The 19,559-nt window shown below is 39.2% G+C and overlaps 1 protein-coding gene across 3 annotated transcripts in view; it reads right to left on the bottom strand.

The window, feature by feature from the left end:
• Positions 1 to 18,938, bottom strand: part of stard9 (StAR-related lipid transfer (START) domain containing 9) — a 39,521-nt gene extending 20,583 nt beyond the window's left edge. For all 3 annotated transcript variants that reach the window (XM_079262258.1, XM_079262257.1, XM_079262256.1), the window contains exons 1-7: positions 18,724 to 18,938; positions 15,465 to 15,534; positions 13,279 to 13,395; positions 2,667 to 2,783; positions 2,502 to 2,534; positions 2,309 to 2,370; positions 1,479 to 1,594 (exon numbers count right to left, since the gene is read on the bottom strand). In XM_079262258.1, coding sequence (XP_079118384.1) covers positions 1,479 to 1,594; positions 2,309 to 2,370; positions 2,502 to 2,534; positions 2,667 to 2,783; positions 13,279 to 13,395; positions 15,465 to 15,534; positions 18,724 to 18,770 — 562 coding nt within the window. In that variant the 5' untranslated portion in view covers positions 18,771 to 18,938. The remainder of the gene's footprint in view (positions 1 to 1,478; positions 1,595 to 2,308; positions 2,371 to 2,501; positions 2,535 to 2,666; positions 2,784 to 13,278; positions 13,396 to 15,464; positions 15,535 to 18,723) is intronic.
• Positions 18,939 to 19,559: the final 621 nt, after the last annotated feature.

Raw genomic sequence — 19,559 nt, forward strand, 5'->3', positions numbered from 1 at the left:
TTGGGGCAGCAAGGGGTGCAATGGTTAAGCATCCAACTGTGTGAATCAAATACTTGCTGAGCTGGAAAAGGAAAAGAGCCTTTAAACTAACACTCTTCCCATACAAAAATGGGTATTTTAGGAATCAGATTCTTCTATGCTGTTTCTGCTCACCCCCCACATGCAAACAATTCTTTAACCATGAAAATGAATATTCGGAAAAACTCCAACCACAGTGCACATATCTACGTACTCCAGTTGCAGTGTTGTTGTGTGGACAGTGTATCCAAGACTTTTGGCTTGTCATGACCAACCGTGCACGCCACCTTCTTAGTTTTACATTACAATATATACTGATCTCCCCTTGGTTGACATGGCAACAGGAAACACTTGTGAGATCACATCTGTGCTAACTTTGTTTAGAGCACTTCTTACATAAATTTGCACCCAACTGTGGAGTTACACTATATTGAGGAATGATCCGTGTTACATAATCCACCACAGAACCAGCCAGCAGCCTCCCCAGTTTTGGACGAGAACTAAGTGGACCTCAAGCTGGTGCTACACCTTTGAGAATGCAGAAGGCTGCAAAATAGAAAGAAACTTTTTTTTTTTTTATGAGCAAGTTGCCTTGGCTGCACACTGAGAGGATGGCAACCCTAATGGGGTCACCTGTTGGTGCTGTCAGAGGAGCTCCTGCACACAGAATTATTTAGCAGATGGGAGATGAGGAATGATAACAAACATCTTTGGATTACAATGACAAGTTGTTTGGACAATAATCCACCATGTCCCCCCATTGTGCAATTAGCTGTCACTGTGGTACAGCGCTGTGACCTGTGGGGATGGAGATTTTTTTTGTAAGCGCTGCTGTGTGGACACAACTTTCTGAAAATGATGTGTTCATGTGGACTTCACCTTAGTTTTTTTTATTTTCCACCTTAGTTAAACTTTAAGAACTAAACAGGATACCGGCGGTCCTCGGGTTACGCAGTTCTCAACTCGTGTCATTTCGACTTTACGACATTCATTAAATAAATGTAAATACAAAAATAGACCAAGTGTCGAAGTTACGAGGTTCCTTATAAGCTCTTATGACGTGTGATGTGGAGGCTGAGACTACGACTCAGTGTGTATAAATTCATTTAATTTTAATTGAAATATCAATTTTAATTGCCTGAACTGTGTTTCCATTATAATGATGTATAATATGTGTGTTTAGACAGTTATTTAGTGATTAAGGGGATGATTAGGCGGGTATTTAAGGATAAAAATCCGACTTACACGGAATTTTGGGTTACGCTGTAGTGTAGGAAAGGAACTCGTTCTTAAACGAGTGGTTTAATGAAATTGCTCGTTCAAGTGTTCAGAAGTTCGAAACATAGAATAGAAAAAACCCAGGAGTGCCTGTAGTTGGTTTTTTTTTTGTTTTGTTTTTTTTTTACTGTAACAATCAATATACAGACTTACATTTAGTTACATACGCTTCATATACTCACCTTGTACATATGGCCCTTTCTCAGGATGTTCTCTTACTCTCAGGGAAGTTCTCTTCTTCTGCTCTCCTCCTCCTCTGAGCAGGTCTCTAACACGCTCATTATAAATCTCCAAAAAACTGTAGGAGAAACAGAGAGCTCAGAGTTCATCATCAGCTCATTATAATGACCAGATAAATGCCCATTTATCTTTGTCATGACTGAGATGTTTACTGCAGGTCTAAGTGGAATCCAACCAATTACTAAGTTTTTATTAGTTTATTTATTAGTTTATTTATTTATTTATATGTCTATTCATCATCTGCATTATCAAAAAAATTCTGAATACAGAAATGGTAGGTGGTGGCATTCAGTGATAAACCCTTGCTTACTGCACAGTAGTAGTGATGACTTGAACATAATGTGATATTATTTTCAACCTTTTTTTAAGAATGCAGAATAATCTGGATTAGTCATGGTTAGCCATGATTAGGTCAAATTTGGCTTGCTTGTAATTAAATTCAGGGCTGTCGCTGGAAATGGATCATCCAATTGTTTAAAAATACAAGGATGTTTAGCTTAAAATATACATTAAATACTGTAACTTAAATAATAAGTTAGCCTTTTTTCTTATTCCAAGTAATTCTAACTTTCAGTCATAATATTAACCACAGTCATCATAGCTCACTACATAAAAGACTTTATGACCTTAAATGACCTAGGTAATTTTTTAAATTGTGTTGGGAAAGAAACTTTCTTACAGGAAGGCTGAGTGCAGCTTTGTAGCACAACTCTACCACAAATACTTCACTGATTAAAATTTGAATTTCATCTTTACAGAAAAAGACGCCAACCTGATTTCTACTCTGCTAGAGTTCTGTCCATCAGGAAAAGCATCTTCTGCATGAAAAAGACCCTGTAAAAAAAAAAAAAAAAAAAAAAATTATCTCACCCCACAAATCACTGTAAACATAAAAAGCAAAATATCGACTGTATTCACATAGTTTTTCCTGTCATTTGCAAATTAATTAATTTTTTCTATCCTACCTGGCAAATACGAGGAGTCATGCCAATAGAGTCCTTAAAAAACACAAAAGAGAGTAACATCATATGATAACTAAATATGATTTTCTAACTTTCTGTGCGGAGCATTTTGGGCTTTGCATTTTAATTACATCATGAAAAACACAATGAACACCATGAAATTATTACCGGTGTCCCCATCATGGTGTATGTCTTCCCAGATCCTGTTTGGCCATAAGCAAACAGACACACATTGTAGCCCTCAGATGCTCCGGACAGCACCGACACACCCAGGTCCTGGAACACCTAGGGAGATCAACACACACCTTCAATCACAAATACACAAAGAAAGTTCAAATATATCAGTAACTAGGTGAAAGAAAGTACTTGGCTTCTTATTTGTCCAATGCGATTGGATCATTTTTTAGGGAGGCAATTTGTTGATGAAAATATGAAATAATTGATTTCTTTAACATAAAAATAGCGATTATAGGAAAAAACGCATTCATAAAAGATGCTGTAGACTGATGACATGTTCACAGCTTTAGTTTAAGGATCCTAAATGCAGGTGTCTGAGGGCCGGTGTCCTGCAAAACACACTCAATGTATTTAGCAGACATGTGCAGAGCATGTCTGACTCTGGGTCTGGTGTGTTTCAGCAGAAACACTTAAAAAACCTACAGGACTCCGGGCCTTGAAGGCCAAGATCAAGGATCCCTGCTTTAGATTGTGTCCTTGATCTAAAAAGCATTTTGTTTTCACATAAGTGTGAACTCATACCAAGGTGTCATGGTCACAATGATGTGGCAACAGGCCAGAGATGGGGAGGTACTGTTGCCTCCTGATGAAGTGTTTGTCCAAGGAGCAAAGTGGTTAAACAACATTCCCAGTAAACAACTTAAGGCAAATATTAGAGTGAAAATAGTAAAGAAAATGATCGTCGCAGGAAAATAAACCTTGCTTATAGAGCATTACTGAGAAAGAGTTTTCTGAAAAGTATGCAACCAAAAACTCAAGTGCGACTCATTTTTTTCATGCGCACACCAGTACTCCTAACATTTCTTGGTTCTAGGTAAAAAAGGCTTCTGTGAATGTTTGTCTGCATATTCTCTGTTCATCCCCTTCTAAGGCAAGAAAGACGCCATGACATGAAGCCAATAAAAGGCAAAGAAGGGACTGGCTCCCTCTTCTGATTGGCTCCAATCAGCATTTGTACAGCTGGTTTAAAATTATGAGTGACGCACATTGGTTCTTTAGTAGGATGAACGACAAACAGGATGAAATAAAAAATGGAATTGGTTGTAATATGATATATTGTGGAATTTGTACAGATGAGGGTGTGACCTGCTTTCCCCACTAATCTCAGAGATTTCATGGTCTCTTAGCCAAATGAAAGAGAAAAGCAAGATGTGAGTGAAACATTTAACAGCTGGAGCCTCCCATCTGTGTAACGTCACCTGAACTCACAGAGTACAAGTCTCGCACAGAGGTTAATGGTGGTATAGAGACCAAAAGAAACATTTCATTTATCCAAAAAAATTAGCAAATCCTACCCCAAGTAGCTCTAGAAAAACAAATAGATGTATCCATTTGTGGTGAAGCACTAGGCTGAGCGTCACCAGAAAAGCACAGCAACCTCCATCACAGTTATCCAGCGTGTTTGAGCTTCACCTGGAGGATGCCCTAAAGAACATCCATGAAAAAAAATTTACTATCAACAAAACTACCCTATGAGAGATTTCTATAGCCATGTGTTTTAAAAACAAAAGTTTATGACTGGTTGAACAGCTTCTACTTTCTACTTAACATTTATTCTTCACAGAAAGTCATGCTTCCAAATCTTATTGTCATTTACAATCATTTAAATAACTATCAATGGGATGGGTAACGATAAAAAGGCAATCATTGAAATAGATTAAAATGTCATGCAGTGAGTGATACCGAGAACTTTGGATATTTACATTTTTCCCCAGTGACACCAACACTAAAAAGTTAAGTCACACATTGCCATCAATGCTACCGAAACTTTCAGGAAGCACAATAATCCTGTAAGGTATTGCAAAGTTTTAAGCGTTTTAATGGCATCATGGTGGCACAGAATTGGCTGATCTTTACTGTAGATTCTAATCAAGGCCAACATATTACATTATAATAACAAACTGCACACTGTGCATGGTGTGCTAAACAGCAGTTTATCACTTAACTGCTTTAGACCTGAGTAACACATCTATACTCTCCTGTTTCATCTGCTCTAAATGGGTTAACGCATTATTCTAATCCACTGTGTGTGTTCAAGTGTTGCTTTCTTTGAGGTTTTGATCACAGAGATCAATCAGCTTTATTATCATTTTTCTTTTGTTTAATACTGATAAGCAAAAAGAAACAACTAGAATGGGTTCATCAGCTGCAACCTATAAACCAAGTCCAACAGCAACACATACCTTAGGAGGTAGCAACTTGATCTAGACCAGACCTAAGACACAGCACATTCTCCTACATAACCATAACACACCCTGGGATCAGTAAGGGGTCCCCTTCCCTGGCCTCAGGCTTAAAATTGGACCATGGAGACTGGTGTATAGGTACACAGAAGAAAGACTAGGAATGCCTTCAAAGCTACCATGACCTCAAAGAATCAAACATTGGAATATTTTCGGCATACCTCCCATGTGTGAGTGTGTTTCTGTGCAGCTACCAGCCAGTGCCAAGAGCACCTGGAGCTAAGCCTGTGTTTACTCTGGAATTACAAGATGGTGGGAATCGGTTTGAGTTGGATGTGGCTGAAAGGTCTTGTGAAAGGCCTCGGTCTTGTGAAATAACCCTGAATACATTCAGTGGTCATCTCGTTTTTAGGACTGTGTGAATCTGGTAATATTCAACAGCACGGACATTTCTCAGAGAAATAAAACTCTCTGCAGTGACACGTTGGAGTGAAACTCCCACAGCAGACAATGTGTTTGATGAAAAAGTCCAACTGGCTTTAAAAAAAAAAAACAAAAAAAAAAAAAAAAAAAAACAGCAAGGAAACCAACTGGAAAAGTTAGAGGAAGTCTAAATGAAATACAGAGTATTTCTCCTTAGATATCCTTTTTTTCCCAGAAGCCATTTTTATTTAATCAGTTTTTATTGATTTACCAAGAACACTCTCATTGACTATATAAATCACTCGACAGACACCTGTGAAGAAGCAGCAAGCACATCCATAAAACCACCGATAAGAAACTAACGTGTTCTTTTTAAAGGCTAAGATTGAAAAGAGAAAAACATTTTGTTGTAGGTTGCGTGGCCAGAGTGACTAACAGATGGCAGTCAGCAGACGTCCTCCAACAAGTTGAGACTTTATTGTGCAATGGTGCATGTTGTCTTAAAATACATAGAAACCCACAATGGAAAATTATCATTACACACATTACATTTTACCCACTAAACATAACTGAAATCGAATAAGCCTAAAGTAATCTAACATGCACCCTGCTACATCAATATCGGCTCTCGCGGACAAACAAAATGCCCGCCTTAAATACCCTCACACCTGAATCCCAACATGGCCGCCCCCAGCATCTTCCACCTTTCAGGTACCCGCGCTAAATAATGTCTTAGTCATTCTTTCCCCGCTGCCACAGATAACTCTCCAAACTGTTTCCCCATCCCCAAACATCTGGTACAATACATATCCTATAAAAGACAAACCAATTCCTGTAACACAATACAACTACCCCCCTTCCCATACTTGGTACCATCCAGTGACATCACCAGTTGGGTAAAACCCTCTAATTGTAGGACATGAGCAGCCCTTCCTCCTTTTGGTCCTAGAACATAAGTATGATAGGTAAATCAAGAATACTAACATTTCATTAACACAGCAAAGAGAATATTAAACCAAATTATTTCTATTGGTTATTTATTTTAATTTTGCTCAAACACAAAACACAAACAAACCCAGAATAGTTGGTGTCTGTTTACCACTGAGAGGATAAAGAAGAGTATCAGTACCTCAAATACAAAATGGTTAGCTGTTTTTGTGTTAACAGTGACAAGTGGTGGCACCTTACCCACTTTGTCACACATTAAAATCTAGATACAGAGAAATCTTATATTTAATATCAGAAGAACAACTAGACATGTTGAAATTACATTCTATAACTTGTGACTCATAAATGGAAATCTTGATCACAATGCCAAAGTGTGGCGTTCACAGGAGGCCAGACCACCGAGTGTTACCCCTCATGTCTTGACTGAAATCACAAGAACAAAAAGCAGCACCACCCCGGTCTTGTTTTCATCCTACTCTTCAAAAGCCGACAAACACGCTCTCCTAACTCAAAGACAGAGAAACAATGTAGCCCTTGTTAAAGTTGACCCTTTTAAATTCCCTCTCCAACAAGGCAGAGGGTCCCCTCAGGCTTTGCATAAAGAGCAGGAACTTCACCTCAACTAGCTGCTAACTGCTTCTTTACATACACTTTTCCAATTGTTTTCCAGCAGGGTTTGTCTTTTCGTTTTAACTCAGTCAGGAAAATACTTGAAATGGCCCTGGAACAAAACCATAAGAGCATCTTCAAGTTAATTTCATCCTAAAAGTGATAAAAAATATGCACAGGTTTGTCTAGACAGGCAAAGTCAGGCTCCATTAAAACAATCTTGTTGTTTATCATCACTGTCAGATCAAATTAATATCACATTGTAATTTGTGCCCCTTGTATTCTTCCTGCCTAAATGGACACAATGCCTCTCTGTCACAGCCTACTTTCCACACTTTCCCCTTGTTTCCGTGGGAGGAGGGTATTTTTGTACTGACAAAGCAGGTAAAGTAAGAGACAGGTTGAATTGTGGGTATGGAAATGCAGTCCAAACTCAAATGAAGCAGCAGAAACAGCCTGGAGACAAAGTTTTTGGGCTAGAGCCACAATAAGAGTGCTGGCTGGTTGGAGTACTGAAAACACACATGGGACAGACTAAACATCTCCATGCACAGGAAAGCATGACTGTCATCATCAGCAGGCTGTTGTGCATGCATGCATGCATTTACTTGCACATGTGTCTCTGACCAGCTTAGTGGCTAAGCAGAACTAAAACAGAACAAAAGCCTCAAAGTTAGCAACTTTTCTTTAGAACAAGTTTTAAAAAAAACATGCTGAAAAGCAAACAATGAAAGAAGGAAAAGCTGAATATAGATTTCATTCTTTTTCCAGGAAATGGAAGTAAGATCCATAAGGAAGGAAGAACAAAAAACAGCTTTGAGAAAAGAAAACTTTGCAGACTCCTGTGCACACAATCTTCCAAATCAGATGCATTGTCATCATTACTTTAAAAACTCAAAACGCAAGAAATACCAAGGATATGAGGCAAAAAAACAGGTTAGAAAGTACACAGATTTCAATAAATATTGGCACAGATGCTTAGATGAGAACTGCTATTACAGGTGGTTATCTGGTAAAATTCTAATATGGGATCAGATCTCTAATGAGGGCGAATTCACATCAGAATAGTCCGGTAGACTCGGTCAAACTGGGGACTCAGCTCAGTTGTAGGGGGGTGTATCCATGCAGACCGAGATTGTGTTCACACTGTACTTTGGTCAAACTTTGTAGTCCGCTTCCTGCATTTGGTCTGCTTGAAACAGACCAAGACCTGTGTTTGAAGGCGGACCAAGTCCATTTCTTTGATCCAAATCCAAATTCATTTGGTACATTCACAGCTCCCCAAACAAAGCCGACTATCCGAGCAAACGGACTCGGATTTGAGTCAAAAAGGCAAATGTACCCTAAAGCTGAAACATCTTGTGTGTAAAACTAAGTCAGACCAGACCTCTCTGTGAAAAATCAGGTCTGAAAAACAAGGAAGTGATTATATTTTGCCAGAGATCCAGACTGTGATAAGCGCTCTGTTCCAAGTTTGTTTTGAAACATGGGAAATACTAAGTCTGAGGCTTGTTTGTGACATGTCAACATAAGTGAATTGTTGATGAATGTTGAAAAGCAATGACATTCTTAAGACCACACAATGAGAGGGTTTAAAGAGTTAACAATGAGTTAACTCCAGTAATAACTGGCTGCTGAAAATGCCAAGCGCTGGTCTGATCTTATGTGGCTTCCGATGCATCAAATCCTGGAGAAGTATTTTGGTGGCGTGTGTATGATGTTGTCATGGGTGATGGCAACATGCCAGTAAAACTAAACGCTTTGCCACATTTAAAAACTTTAACTTCTCGTATCTTTAGCCAAGTCTGATGTCACCAGAAGCTCCAAGATTAGTTTTCCCTCCACAACCACGCTCCACGAGAGGGCGTCAACAAACAAAAAAACTGTTTAAAAAGGAGATGCAACTTTCCCCCAAGTCAGTCAAACTTAGATCAATGCTAACAAAATACTGTAAAGATCCCTCTCTGTGTATAGGAGTTGACAGCTGTGGCAGAGGCGAGGGTCGCTCGGTTCCCTCCCACACTTTCCAACTGGGTTACACAAACACAACAGCTGGGCCCTCAGCAAAGCGAAATTCCTTTGTTTAGACAGGGAAAAATGTCACAGGAGATCCTTGTCCTTCCTGAGAGAAATCTGAGTCAAAGAATCAAGAGGTGAAAAACAGAGAAATGTTACGACAGGAGGGGAGGACACAGTCACGGAGACAAAACTCACATGCAAACCAGAAGAGACAGAGAGGAAGCTGTTTGGCCAGAGTTCAACAATGCTCTCGTTTGTCACACTTGGACAGAATTTGTAGGTCAAATTAGCATGGAAGAGCAGAAAGGCTGCATGAGAGGGAGGAGGGAGACATGGAGATGTGCAGGCCAAACAGAGAGGCTGCTCCTCATTACTCAGGCCTTTCTACACATGGGAATGAAGGACAGCAGGAAACAGTCAAATGTAAGACAGGAAAGTGGTAAAAAAAAAAAAAAAAAAAAAAAAAGGGAGAAAAAAATGAAGGCATGGGGGACCACTCACACAGCACATTCCACTTTGAATGCACGCACATACATTCCTGCTGCAAATGACGTTGGGGCAAAGGCTAGACTTAAAACAAATAAATAAATCCATATCTGGACGGAGTTTGGGGGTTTGTTACTCCTTCCCAAGCCCTTTTTAAAGAGGCTAAAGAGAACATTAAAGAGTGGAGCTGCGTATTTTTGTCTTTGTTGCAAACTGAAAATGACTTCTCCGGGTTTCAGACTAATGGGAGCCTTGTATGAACCTAAAAGGTCATTGTGGTATTACATAGGTTCACCCATTAGGAATATAACTGGTGCCACTCTGTTACGGACAGGAACTCAACGACGATTGTTAAACTCCTTTATGTCATTTTTATATTCTGTGCCAGACCAGTTAAATATGGGAACATGTGAGAAAATAAAGAAGAACCTACAAGAGAAGGAAAAAAAACAAAATGGTAACCATGACCCCTTGGATAACGGCTAGCTTTAGGATATACAGCTAATTCCAGATGTGCAGCAAAAGCCAGTTAGCATCTGCTGACTGGCCCACGGTGGTAAAACGAGAGACCTAAAACAAACCGAAGTGTTGACATTAGCACTGGTATGCAAACCCCTGTAAAGCGATAAGCATCAAGCAAACTGGAAGTCTGCTCGTGGTCCAAACGCCATTACTTCTGGTATAAAGAGCAGTGGCTTCATACTGCAGCCCTTTTGCATGATGTCTCTTTGTATAAATGTACTTTACAGTGATATCATAAACCTGTGTCAACCTTTTTTTGTGGTGAAAACAATGTTGAAAATATTTTTACACATCTTTTTCTAGAATACATTAACTCTTATTCCACACATCTGATCAAGCTGCAGAAGCCACGGTGCAAATGTAGAAGTACATTCAGTACCTAACAGCAAAGAGGCTTTATTGTCTAATTTTAGCCCATTAGATTAATCTTTTGTGGTCACTAATACAAAGCAAATATTTCAATACATATATACGATGTGCTGGTCTCGTATCCATATGGATCTTTGTTTGCAGCCTGTGGTTTATTTGGTGTCCTGTTTGTAGTTAACTTAAACCAGTCCCAAAATGGACTTTTGGCCATGTGTTGAGGAGGGCTAAATGTTCACATGTGCGTAGAGGATTACTCCCATACACAGAGGAACTTTTCTTCCCCGCTCTGCAGCACAACTGACACACAGACCTAGAAACACTGCAAACAATCAAATCTCTCTCTGACTGTATCGACTGTCATGGAGAGACAGAGAAGGAAGAGGAGGAGGAAAGAGGAAAAACCCCTACAAGCTGACTCCATTTGGTCATGAAAAAAAAAAAATTGTGTTCCAAGATGAATGCTCAGCAGTGACGTCTTTGCACTGAAATTTAACTGTGAAAAATTACTTAGTGAGGCAGCTGTGACTTTGGCAAGTAAGAGCTGGGGGCTGCAGAAGCACACTGGACCCCCAACCCACTTCCCCTCCTCCTCCACTTACAGAATCCCCGTCCTCACTCTTTTCTCAGCCCTAATCTTTTTCTCTTGCCATTCGGTCTCTCCTCAAGTCAGCTACTTTTCTTCCACATTCCCCATGTTTATTGTTGTTAGATGCAATAAACAAGCTTAAGCTTGTTGTTATCAAACTGTGGAATAGATATGAATAAGCCTGAAACATCAACCCAAAAGGATGTTTAGACAATCAGTCGAAACTGCCTCACTGCAATAACTTAACAGCTGGTTTCCATTACGGATTATGACTCTAGTCCAGAACTGAACCTTTTCTCACCTGGCAAAGCACCACTCCTTTCCCTCTACTCTACTTTCATATAAACTCTTCATGCCCAAGTATACGTCACCAAAGCAGAATCCCCCTCCATGTAATATAAGCAGTTTACATGTGGAAAGCCGATGGTGACAGCAACACATCCCGTGTCTGCAGTTACAAAAGTCTGCAAAAGATCCTAAATGTTTTTCCTTTGTCTCTGCTATCACCTAAAATGGAAATCCCTACGAGAATCTGCTGTAAGCTGTCAGTGATGCATGGACATGACGGTAGAAAGTATAGAGCAGGAGTGAGGAGGGAGGCACAGTACATGATGGGTCCAGTCTCCCCGAGGAGAGGCAAAGCTGGGTGTGGTGAGATACTGCTGGACTGGAAAAGCAGGAGTTAAGATCCAGTTTCATATATCTCATTCCCCCACAGGTTCAAAGTATGCCTTCCTGCCTAAAAAAAACCCCATGGCACTATTATATATTCTGGAAATAGAAACCTTGAGGAAAAACCTTCAACCGGTAAAAATAGCATGAAACTAATTAGGTTGGAAAATCCATTAAATATTAATGTGGTAAGATATCTGAGGGGAAGAAAGTCTGTAGAGTAACTGTAGCGAAATCAGGTACAATAAAATGAGGCAACACAACAGAACTTTGTTGCAAATAGGGTCGCCATCTCAGTTTTCAACTCAGACAGGCTCTTAACCGATCTAAAGGAAACTCATCTGGTAAAATAATTAAGGATGGCTTGTGAAATATAAAGTAAACCTGCCAGTGTGCACTATTTAAGTCTGGCTACATGCCTAACACATTCAAAGAATTTTCTCCTCTCTGCAGTTCACAGTGGGGGACTTTGGCACCATTATTAAACAAAGAAATTTGCAATTTAAATGTTTTTTCAACTATAATTCTGTTTAGTAACAACATGATGATGTGATGATATATAAGAGTCTTTTGTTAAAGAGACAATTCTTTGGATTCTGGCTGGAAAATGGGTCAGATTCAGATCCAGCAGCTCTCTCTGTGCCCTATCGCCCACCCCGGGTCATTACAGGAATGTCTTATGGCGACCAGGCCACTGTGAGTGGACACAATTCAGCGGAGGACAGAGGCAGTCAGAGCCAGACCCAGGAAGAGGGGAAAACAGACAGGGGAAGAAGTGTTGAGATGTCTGCTGCTCTGTGCATAATGTAGGCCGATATCACAGCCTTGTCTGTCTCAAACACATACAAAGACAGCTCTAACAAGTAGGGAAAGAGGCAGAGAGGGCGTGGTAGAAGAGTAAACCCATGAACAAAGACTGGAAAAGGCAGAGTGAATATAAAACCAAAGTTTTTCATTGCTTTGCTTCTGTGATGAACAAAGACAAGGTAAAAACAACGCAGCTCATGTTTTGGAGAAACTTTCTGGATTGGACTGATATACTGAGTCCTCTTCATCAGGACCTAATCTCAGCTTCCAGAAACACCCTCCAATCAAAACAACTTAACTATATCTAATTGCCCAATCACAGCCAGGACATGAAAAGCAAGCTGACTCTAGCTACGCAATTTCTGAGGCAAACAGACTTCTGGGTAACAGATGGAGCTGATATCACACCCCTCAAGTGGCCATCTGTGTAAAAACATACAACACAACACACAGCACTCTGCTTGTGGTATGACCACAGAGATTGGATTTTTTTCCCCCTTCTGGGCTCTACTTGAGGACACCATGTGTGCTTGCCCATTGTCAACTTGTGGCCAAAGCTTGGATCAGCACACACATTGTTATGCAACATCATATGAAACCAAGAAAAACATATTTTTATTCCAGCCAAATAATAACCAGTAATGAATTATGCATATTTGTCAATTACAACTAATACAATATTTAAAGATTGTTCTTATTTCTTCTAATTCTGAATTGTTCAACAATACAATCAGAAACAGAGCACCGTGGCAGGAAAATAACATTCAGTGTTGAATAATAAAAATGGCCTGAGCAGGTCCATCTTTGGTGATTATTTGCCTCTTAAGTCGCAGCATGTGAACAGTTTATCCATGTTGAGGTTGGTGAGTGGAGATTGCAGCTCTTGTAAACACTGTCAGATATTGAGTTAGGCCATTACCTCCTCCTGTGAGGCGTAGTGAGGGTCCGCAGGGTCCACTGACCAGTAACAGTAGTCAAAACAAAACTCCATGAGCTTCTCCCTGGAATCTACACCTCCCTCCGTACGGCCATCCAGCTTCAAGGAAGAAAAAAGTACACATAGTAATTTTACTTTATTTATCTTGCACCTGCATAATTAATGCTTATCACCACACATTGACAGTCAATTATGCAATGATCTAATTTAGCAAGTGTAAATAAGTACGGTGAACAATCTTTGTTTTGCATTTTGTTTTGAAAAGTACTAATACAAGACATTTCTGCATAGCGATGCAGCCTCCATATGGATAAAGTGTACATGCATTTAATAGCATATGAAGTGAGTAAATAAAAAACAAGAAGCATAAAAAACTGCAGTGAATAGCTACACCTTTTGTTTATGGGACTATAACCAGAGTGGAACTGCAAGCAAGCGGTTTCCATTCATTAGCTCAAATGCACTTACTCCTCCTCCGGTCTTTTAGCTGCCTCAGTGCATTGACTCTAACCACCTTTCAGATTATGTAAGCAAATCATAAACTTAGAAATAAAAAAAACAGTGCAGCAACATTTAGAGTCTGTGGTGAACTTTTGGGTATTTATTTTAAATCATTGTATGTATATGAGTCCACCTCAGTGATGCTTAATTTATGCTGAGGATCTTTTTGTTATGAGCGCCTTGCTAGATATACACTACACTTAGGGCCTTCATGTACTTTATATAAATCAGGGTTATTCATCCAGTCCTACGAGAGCTGCAGTCCAGAAGATTTTCTCCTTGTATTCCTGCTTCAATCCGCCTGAATCAAATTCAATAGCTCTAACAACCTATCAATGTCTGATAAATGACTCATTAGTTTGTCAGGTGAGTTGGAGCAGGGATACATGGAAAACCTGTTGGATTGTGGCTAATGTGGGTCCAGAATGAGTAATCCTGATATAAATTAAAAACTGTTTTAATTTAAAGTCTGTGCCAGTATATGGCCACTTGAAAATACATGTAAGTGTGTTGAAATATCTTATTTAGAGCGAAACGTATTTTCAACACTTCAAAGCCTGGCCCTTCATGATGGGGTCTATATAAAAGGCTGTCTGACTCGACATCACTACTGTATAAAGAGTATTGGGATCCCACATTAGCTTCCAATCATATATCCAATCATAAAAAGTAGGTTTTTATATCTTGTACCTCTCACGCTCTGTGACCTATATAAAATATTTAATGAAACTTACTGTAATCTGCGCTTTATTGTTTATGTCTCAAATTCTATCACACTGCCCCACTTTCCAAAGATAATTATTCCCATGGAACCCACAAGAGCATTGGCATTTTGATCCTTTTCCATGGCAGAGTGAGGCTGTATGTGGTTCATCACTTGCCACATCATTTGCAACATATTTCTTACTCCCTTGTCCCACTCCTATAGAGATTTCTATTTAGAAATAAATGTCAACAAAAACAGGATCATCTTAAGGAAAGATCTAATACCTGAAGTACTTAATAAACATGGGACTAGTAGTTTATTGTGAAAATTTCCCTCTATCTCATACGTAATCATGTCATTTGTTAACTTATGGACATTTTTCTAACATAACTTTTGATTTAAAAAAAAAAAACAAAAAAACAGAGTGATGTGTTTCACACAGAGCCAGACGGTCTGCAGGCAATGCATCTCAACCAATGAAACAAGTCTGTTCAGCAATCTGACACAGCAGGTTGGAAATGCAATGAAAGTATCACCTTACCAGACCGTGAATCTCTAGGAATTACTTCCAAATGTCAAAGACCTAATTAAAACCTATAAAAAGTAAAACATCTAATATCAACATGCAGTATAAAAACACCCTCACAGACTCGTTTCATGTTTATTTCACAAGGGGTTTCAGAAGTGGTTGTAGTTGTGATGTTGTTTACATGGGTTTGCAAAGTGTCATGTGCTTGACAGGAAGGGTCTCTGAATCCATGTGTCTGTATGTGCTGAACACATATAATAAACAACAGTGACATCAAGCAGAAAAAAGGCTGATCCCATGCAGTAAACATCCTGTTGCTGTGACAGATACTCTCTATGTGCTATTCCTAATTCATCTGGTCGTACCAGCAAATTAGGCAAAAAATTTAGACGATAAAATGTGTCTGTTTGGGTTTTATGGGGGAATACTCACCTTCACATTTCGGATCCTCACAAATTTATCCTCCACCTGAACAGCTAGTCTTCCTCCATCAATGTTCTCCCTGTGAGCAAGAACAGAAAAGGACAAACGATTGGTTTTGCTTCAAGAGTAAGTGAATGTGATGAATGCTGATGAAAAGAGCGACCCAAATTGGAGAAAACATTAACACATGCTTCAACGGGAGAGAAACCGATCTAAGAAATGCCATCAGTATTGATCAGTATCTCCCATTCCAAACACAAACTGGACAGAGCTATAGCCAAACTTTCACTTTAGATTCAGATACTGTATTATCACCCGCCACACTGTTTCTAATTGGTTTAAAAATCCTCTTTTGCAGCAACTGATATCATTTAGAGGGTGTCCAGATAAATTTAGGCTAGCTCTCCTTGACTTGAGGCCATCACATGACAGTTAACACAATGAATCTTTGTCTGTGTGTGCGCCTGATCCATGAAATTACCACACAAGAGTACCACTGACCAGTTTCAGATTCAAATGAAAACAGACCCTCAGAGACCCTCTCCAGAGACTTTCTCTGGTGATACAGCTTGAGCTGTTTCCACAGAGTTGAGAGAGTGCACAAATGTTGTGTACGTGTAATCAGAGCCAGTGTGTCTCCTCGCGATGTGTAAAACAAGGTCAACTCAGCTGTGTGCACTTGAGCAGCTGGACCAAGCATATCTGATGCAACACATGGGAAACTGGAGGCAATCACAACGTGGAGCTGGGAGATTTTCGATCTCCATGAGTGATAATAATGATTAATGTAATTCAAAAGCTATATCTCCGGGGTGGGTTAGGGGCACACGGGGGAGGCCGTTATCCTCTTCAGCTTTCCCTGTGCTTCACCACGTGGAACTCATTTCGCCAACCCCAGCAGCGGCCCAACCCAAAACCACCAACCTTCCATGCTAAGCTCTAACCAGCGTGAAGGAGAGGAGGTTTGGGGGTGGAAAACAGTAAACTTTATTAAAATGTAATTTGACACAAACTAGAGATTTTACAGTCGGGTTGACATGTGAGATGCTGCCCACATTCTCAGGGGTGCCCACGAAATCCTATTGGACAATTAAAACAAAGGACAACACATCTTTAAGCCCAGCCAAATGAGGAATGCAGCTGACCAAGCTGGTGTTGTTATCTCTGTAGCACAGCAAGGCTATCTTCCAATGCATGAAAGAAAGATGTACATCCTTCAGTTAAAGAAAAGTGGAAAGTGAGGACATCCAGAGCTTACAGTAAATCACGAAAGGCAACTTTGCACGACAATAAACATTAAATATGAGAAATCGTTTTGTTATGCAAAATACAAGGAAGGCCAGCTGAAAGGATTGTTCTGCCTTTAGTGGCCTGAATAATGCTTTGTTATGGTATTTTAGTGGTCTACATTTTAAGCAACTCTGCAGCAGCTGAAAGACACCTAATGCATTACTAGGATATGCACATAATACATTCTCCTAAGATCCTAAAACCTGTTATTCAACATGTTACAGCAATTTGCCTGATAATGTAAAGATGGGATCTGGGGAAGCAAAGCAAGTTTCCAACCTCTGTGCTTGCTACATGAACTGATTTAACAGTGCTGTAAAATATGTACATTGCTCATTTTAACCATATTATCTTGTGTTTTACTCTACATATGAGTATGGTTTACATTGTATCTTGTTTTATTGTACACAGATATTTCATTTTATTTGCACTGTATTAAAATTTAAAAGCTCAATAAACACATGAAACAGCATGTTTTTGCCAGTAAAACCTATTGGTTTTCATTCAAATGTTTAGTTTTGATATCTTAGTAACTTTTTTGTGATTTGATATGAATAGAAGTGCTTGTGTTACATCAGAATGGGATATCATCTCATATCGATTGCTGGCTCCTGAACTAGATCGAACTGAAGTCACACCATTATAGAATTTATGATATTGGAAAAAACATTAAACCTGTATCATGATCGATTTTGTTTGCATTACACCATGGTGGTTCTGATGATGGCTGAGATGCAAAGCTCTGTCCATAAGTGGAACTTTATTCCTTCAAAGGATAACCTTTTGTAAATTGCTTAGATGATTGTACAAGATGTTAAGCATATTGGTCCAAAATCTTTAGGTGTTTATTCCAGTTGATATGTGCTGACTGCAAAAGCTATAGCAAATGCTTTAATATCCCTTCACCACTCATCAAACCATTCAGTGACTCCCTTTGGGTGGAGGGAGGGACTGTCCCATTAGGATTGAAATGTCTTACCACTGGACAAAAAGGACAAGTCAGGACAATGTTTTACTGATTAGCAGTCTTTACTGGAGGGGGACACACTGGACCAAGCAATGTCAGCAAAATGCCATTTAAGAGCACAATAGAGCCAACAGAGCCATTAATTGTAGGTTAGTTAGTTAGTTAGTTAGTTTTGTTTGTATCAGTCACAATCAATTTGTTCATTTCCAAAAAACAATAAAGTAAAACAAAAACAAAATAGGCAGAAGCAAAGCTTGTATGCCTAATATTGTACACTTACAAGTAGAGTTACCTTAAATTATACAAATAACAAAAGCAGGTGCATTACATACACAATGTGTGACTTTTATAAAGAAAAATAATTTATAAAGTTACATATCTCTCAAAAATAAACTAATAAATCATCTTTTTAAATAGAAATAAAGAATTACAATTATTTACCTCATTACTTAGTTTCAATGCATGTCAATGCATCGTATTGACCCTTTCTAAGAATGAGACTGACAAAGATCCTGTCATACAGAGAAGAAATTAATTTATATTTAGTGCGTCTTAATAACTTTCTAATAACATACCTCATTAGTTTAATGGCTGTGTATAAAAAGAAGCCTGTATCAAACTGAAACCTCGCCAATGTTTTCTTGGAGTCAGAGTAAAACGTGCTTTAGTCACACAAGACTGACAGCCACAGTTGTCATTACTCACAATGTGCAGCACTTAATGCTAACATGCTGTTTAGCTAGCTCAACTATTGTTTATAAAATGACAAATAAATGTATGTATATGATAAAAAAAAAAAAAAATTAAAAAAAATTTTTTTAAAGTATGTATATGACAAGAAGCGGAATGTTAATTGACAGGGAGCAAAAAAAAGAAAAAAAGAAACCATATCTGACAGCGCTAACTGTATTAAGCGATACAGTGAAAGGTAGGGGGGAAAAGTTTAAACAAGAAGTTTGTATAAGTATATAATATTAGCTTAAATTAGCTAACAGAAGTAACCACACTCACCTTGCGCTGAGAGGACGGACCCGAAGGGCAACTTTAACGTTTGCCATGCTGTCTTTCAATAGTTTAACACCCAACTCCAGAGTTTACCGAGTCGGAAAAGGTATTAAGAAACACTTCTCCTGTGAGCATAATGAACCTCATTGCATATTACTACGGTAAAGTAGGGGGTAAAACTGCTCGGACATCCGCGGCTTCAAGCCATCTTCAGCCGGAGATCTTACCGCCCGCCGCGTCGCTCAAACTCAAACCACCACAAAGGACTCAAACTTCCTGCTGGACAGTCAGAGGGAGGAGATGCTGCTGCTCACTCCTCCCTTTCAGACACATTTAAATCTTTTTTCCCCCCAATGGCTGTTTGTATTTGAATTTCTTAACATTTTGATGTGTGGATTTTGGCTATATTGATTCCAGAAAAAACAAAAGAGTGTTACTGTAAAATGAAATAAAAAATACTTTATTATCCCCAAAGGGAAATTCAATATTGTAGTAGAAAATAATTAATATGAGGAGGTCTTGTTCCGGAGGCTGATGGCAGGAATGATCTTCTGTATCTTTCAGTCTTACAGCAGACCTGAAGAAGCCTCTCACTGAACACACTTTGTTTCTTCACTGTGTTGTGGAGAGGGCGTGAAGAATCCATCATCTCCATTAGATTGTGCACAATTCTTAGACAATCAGCTCCAGAGTTACTCTGAGCACAGAACCAGCTTTCTTGATCAGTTTGTTGATTCTCTTCAAGTCTCTGGTTCTGATGCTACTACCCCAGAAGATGGCTGCAAAGCTGACTGCACTCTCCAAAACAGACTTATAGAAGATATGCAACATCTTGGTGCAGA

Source organism: Telmatherina bonti (genome assembly GCF_933228915.1).
Source record: "Telmatherina bonti genome assembly, chromosome: 22".
NCBI lineage: Eukaryota > Metazoa > Chordata > Actinopteri > Atheriniformes > Telmatherinidae > Telmatherina > Telmatherina bonti.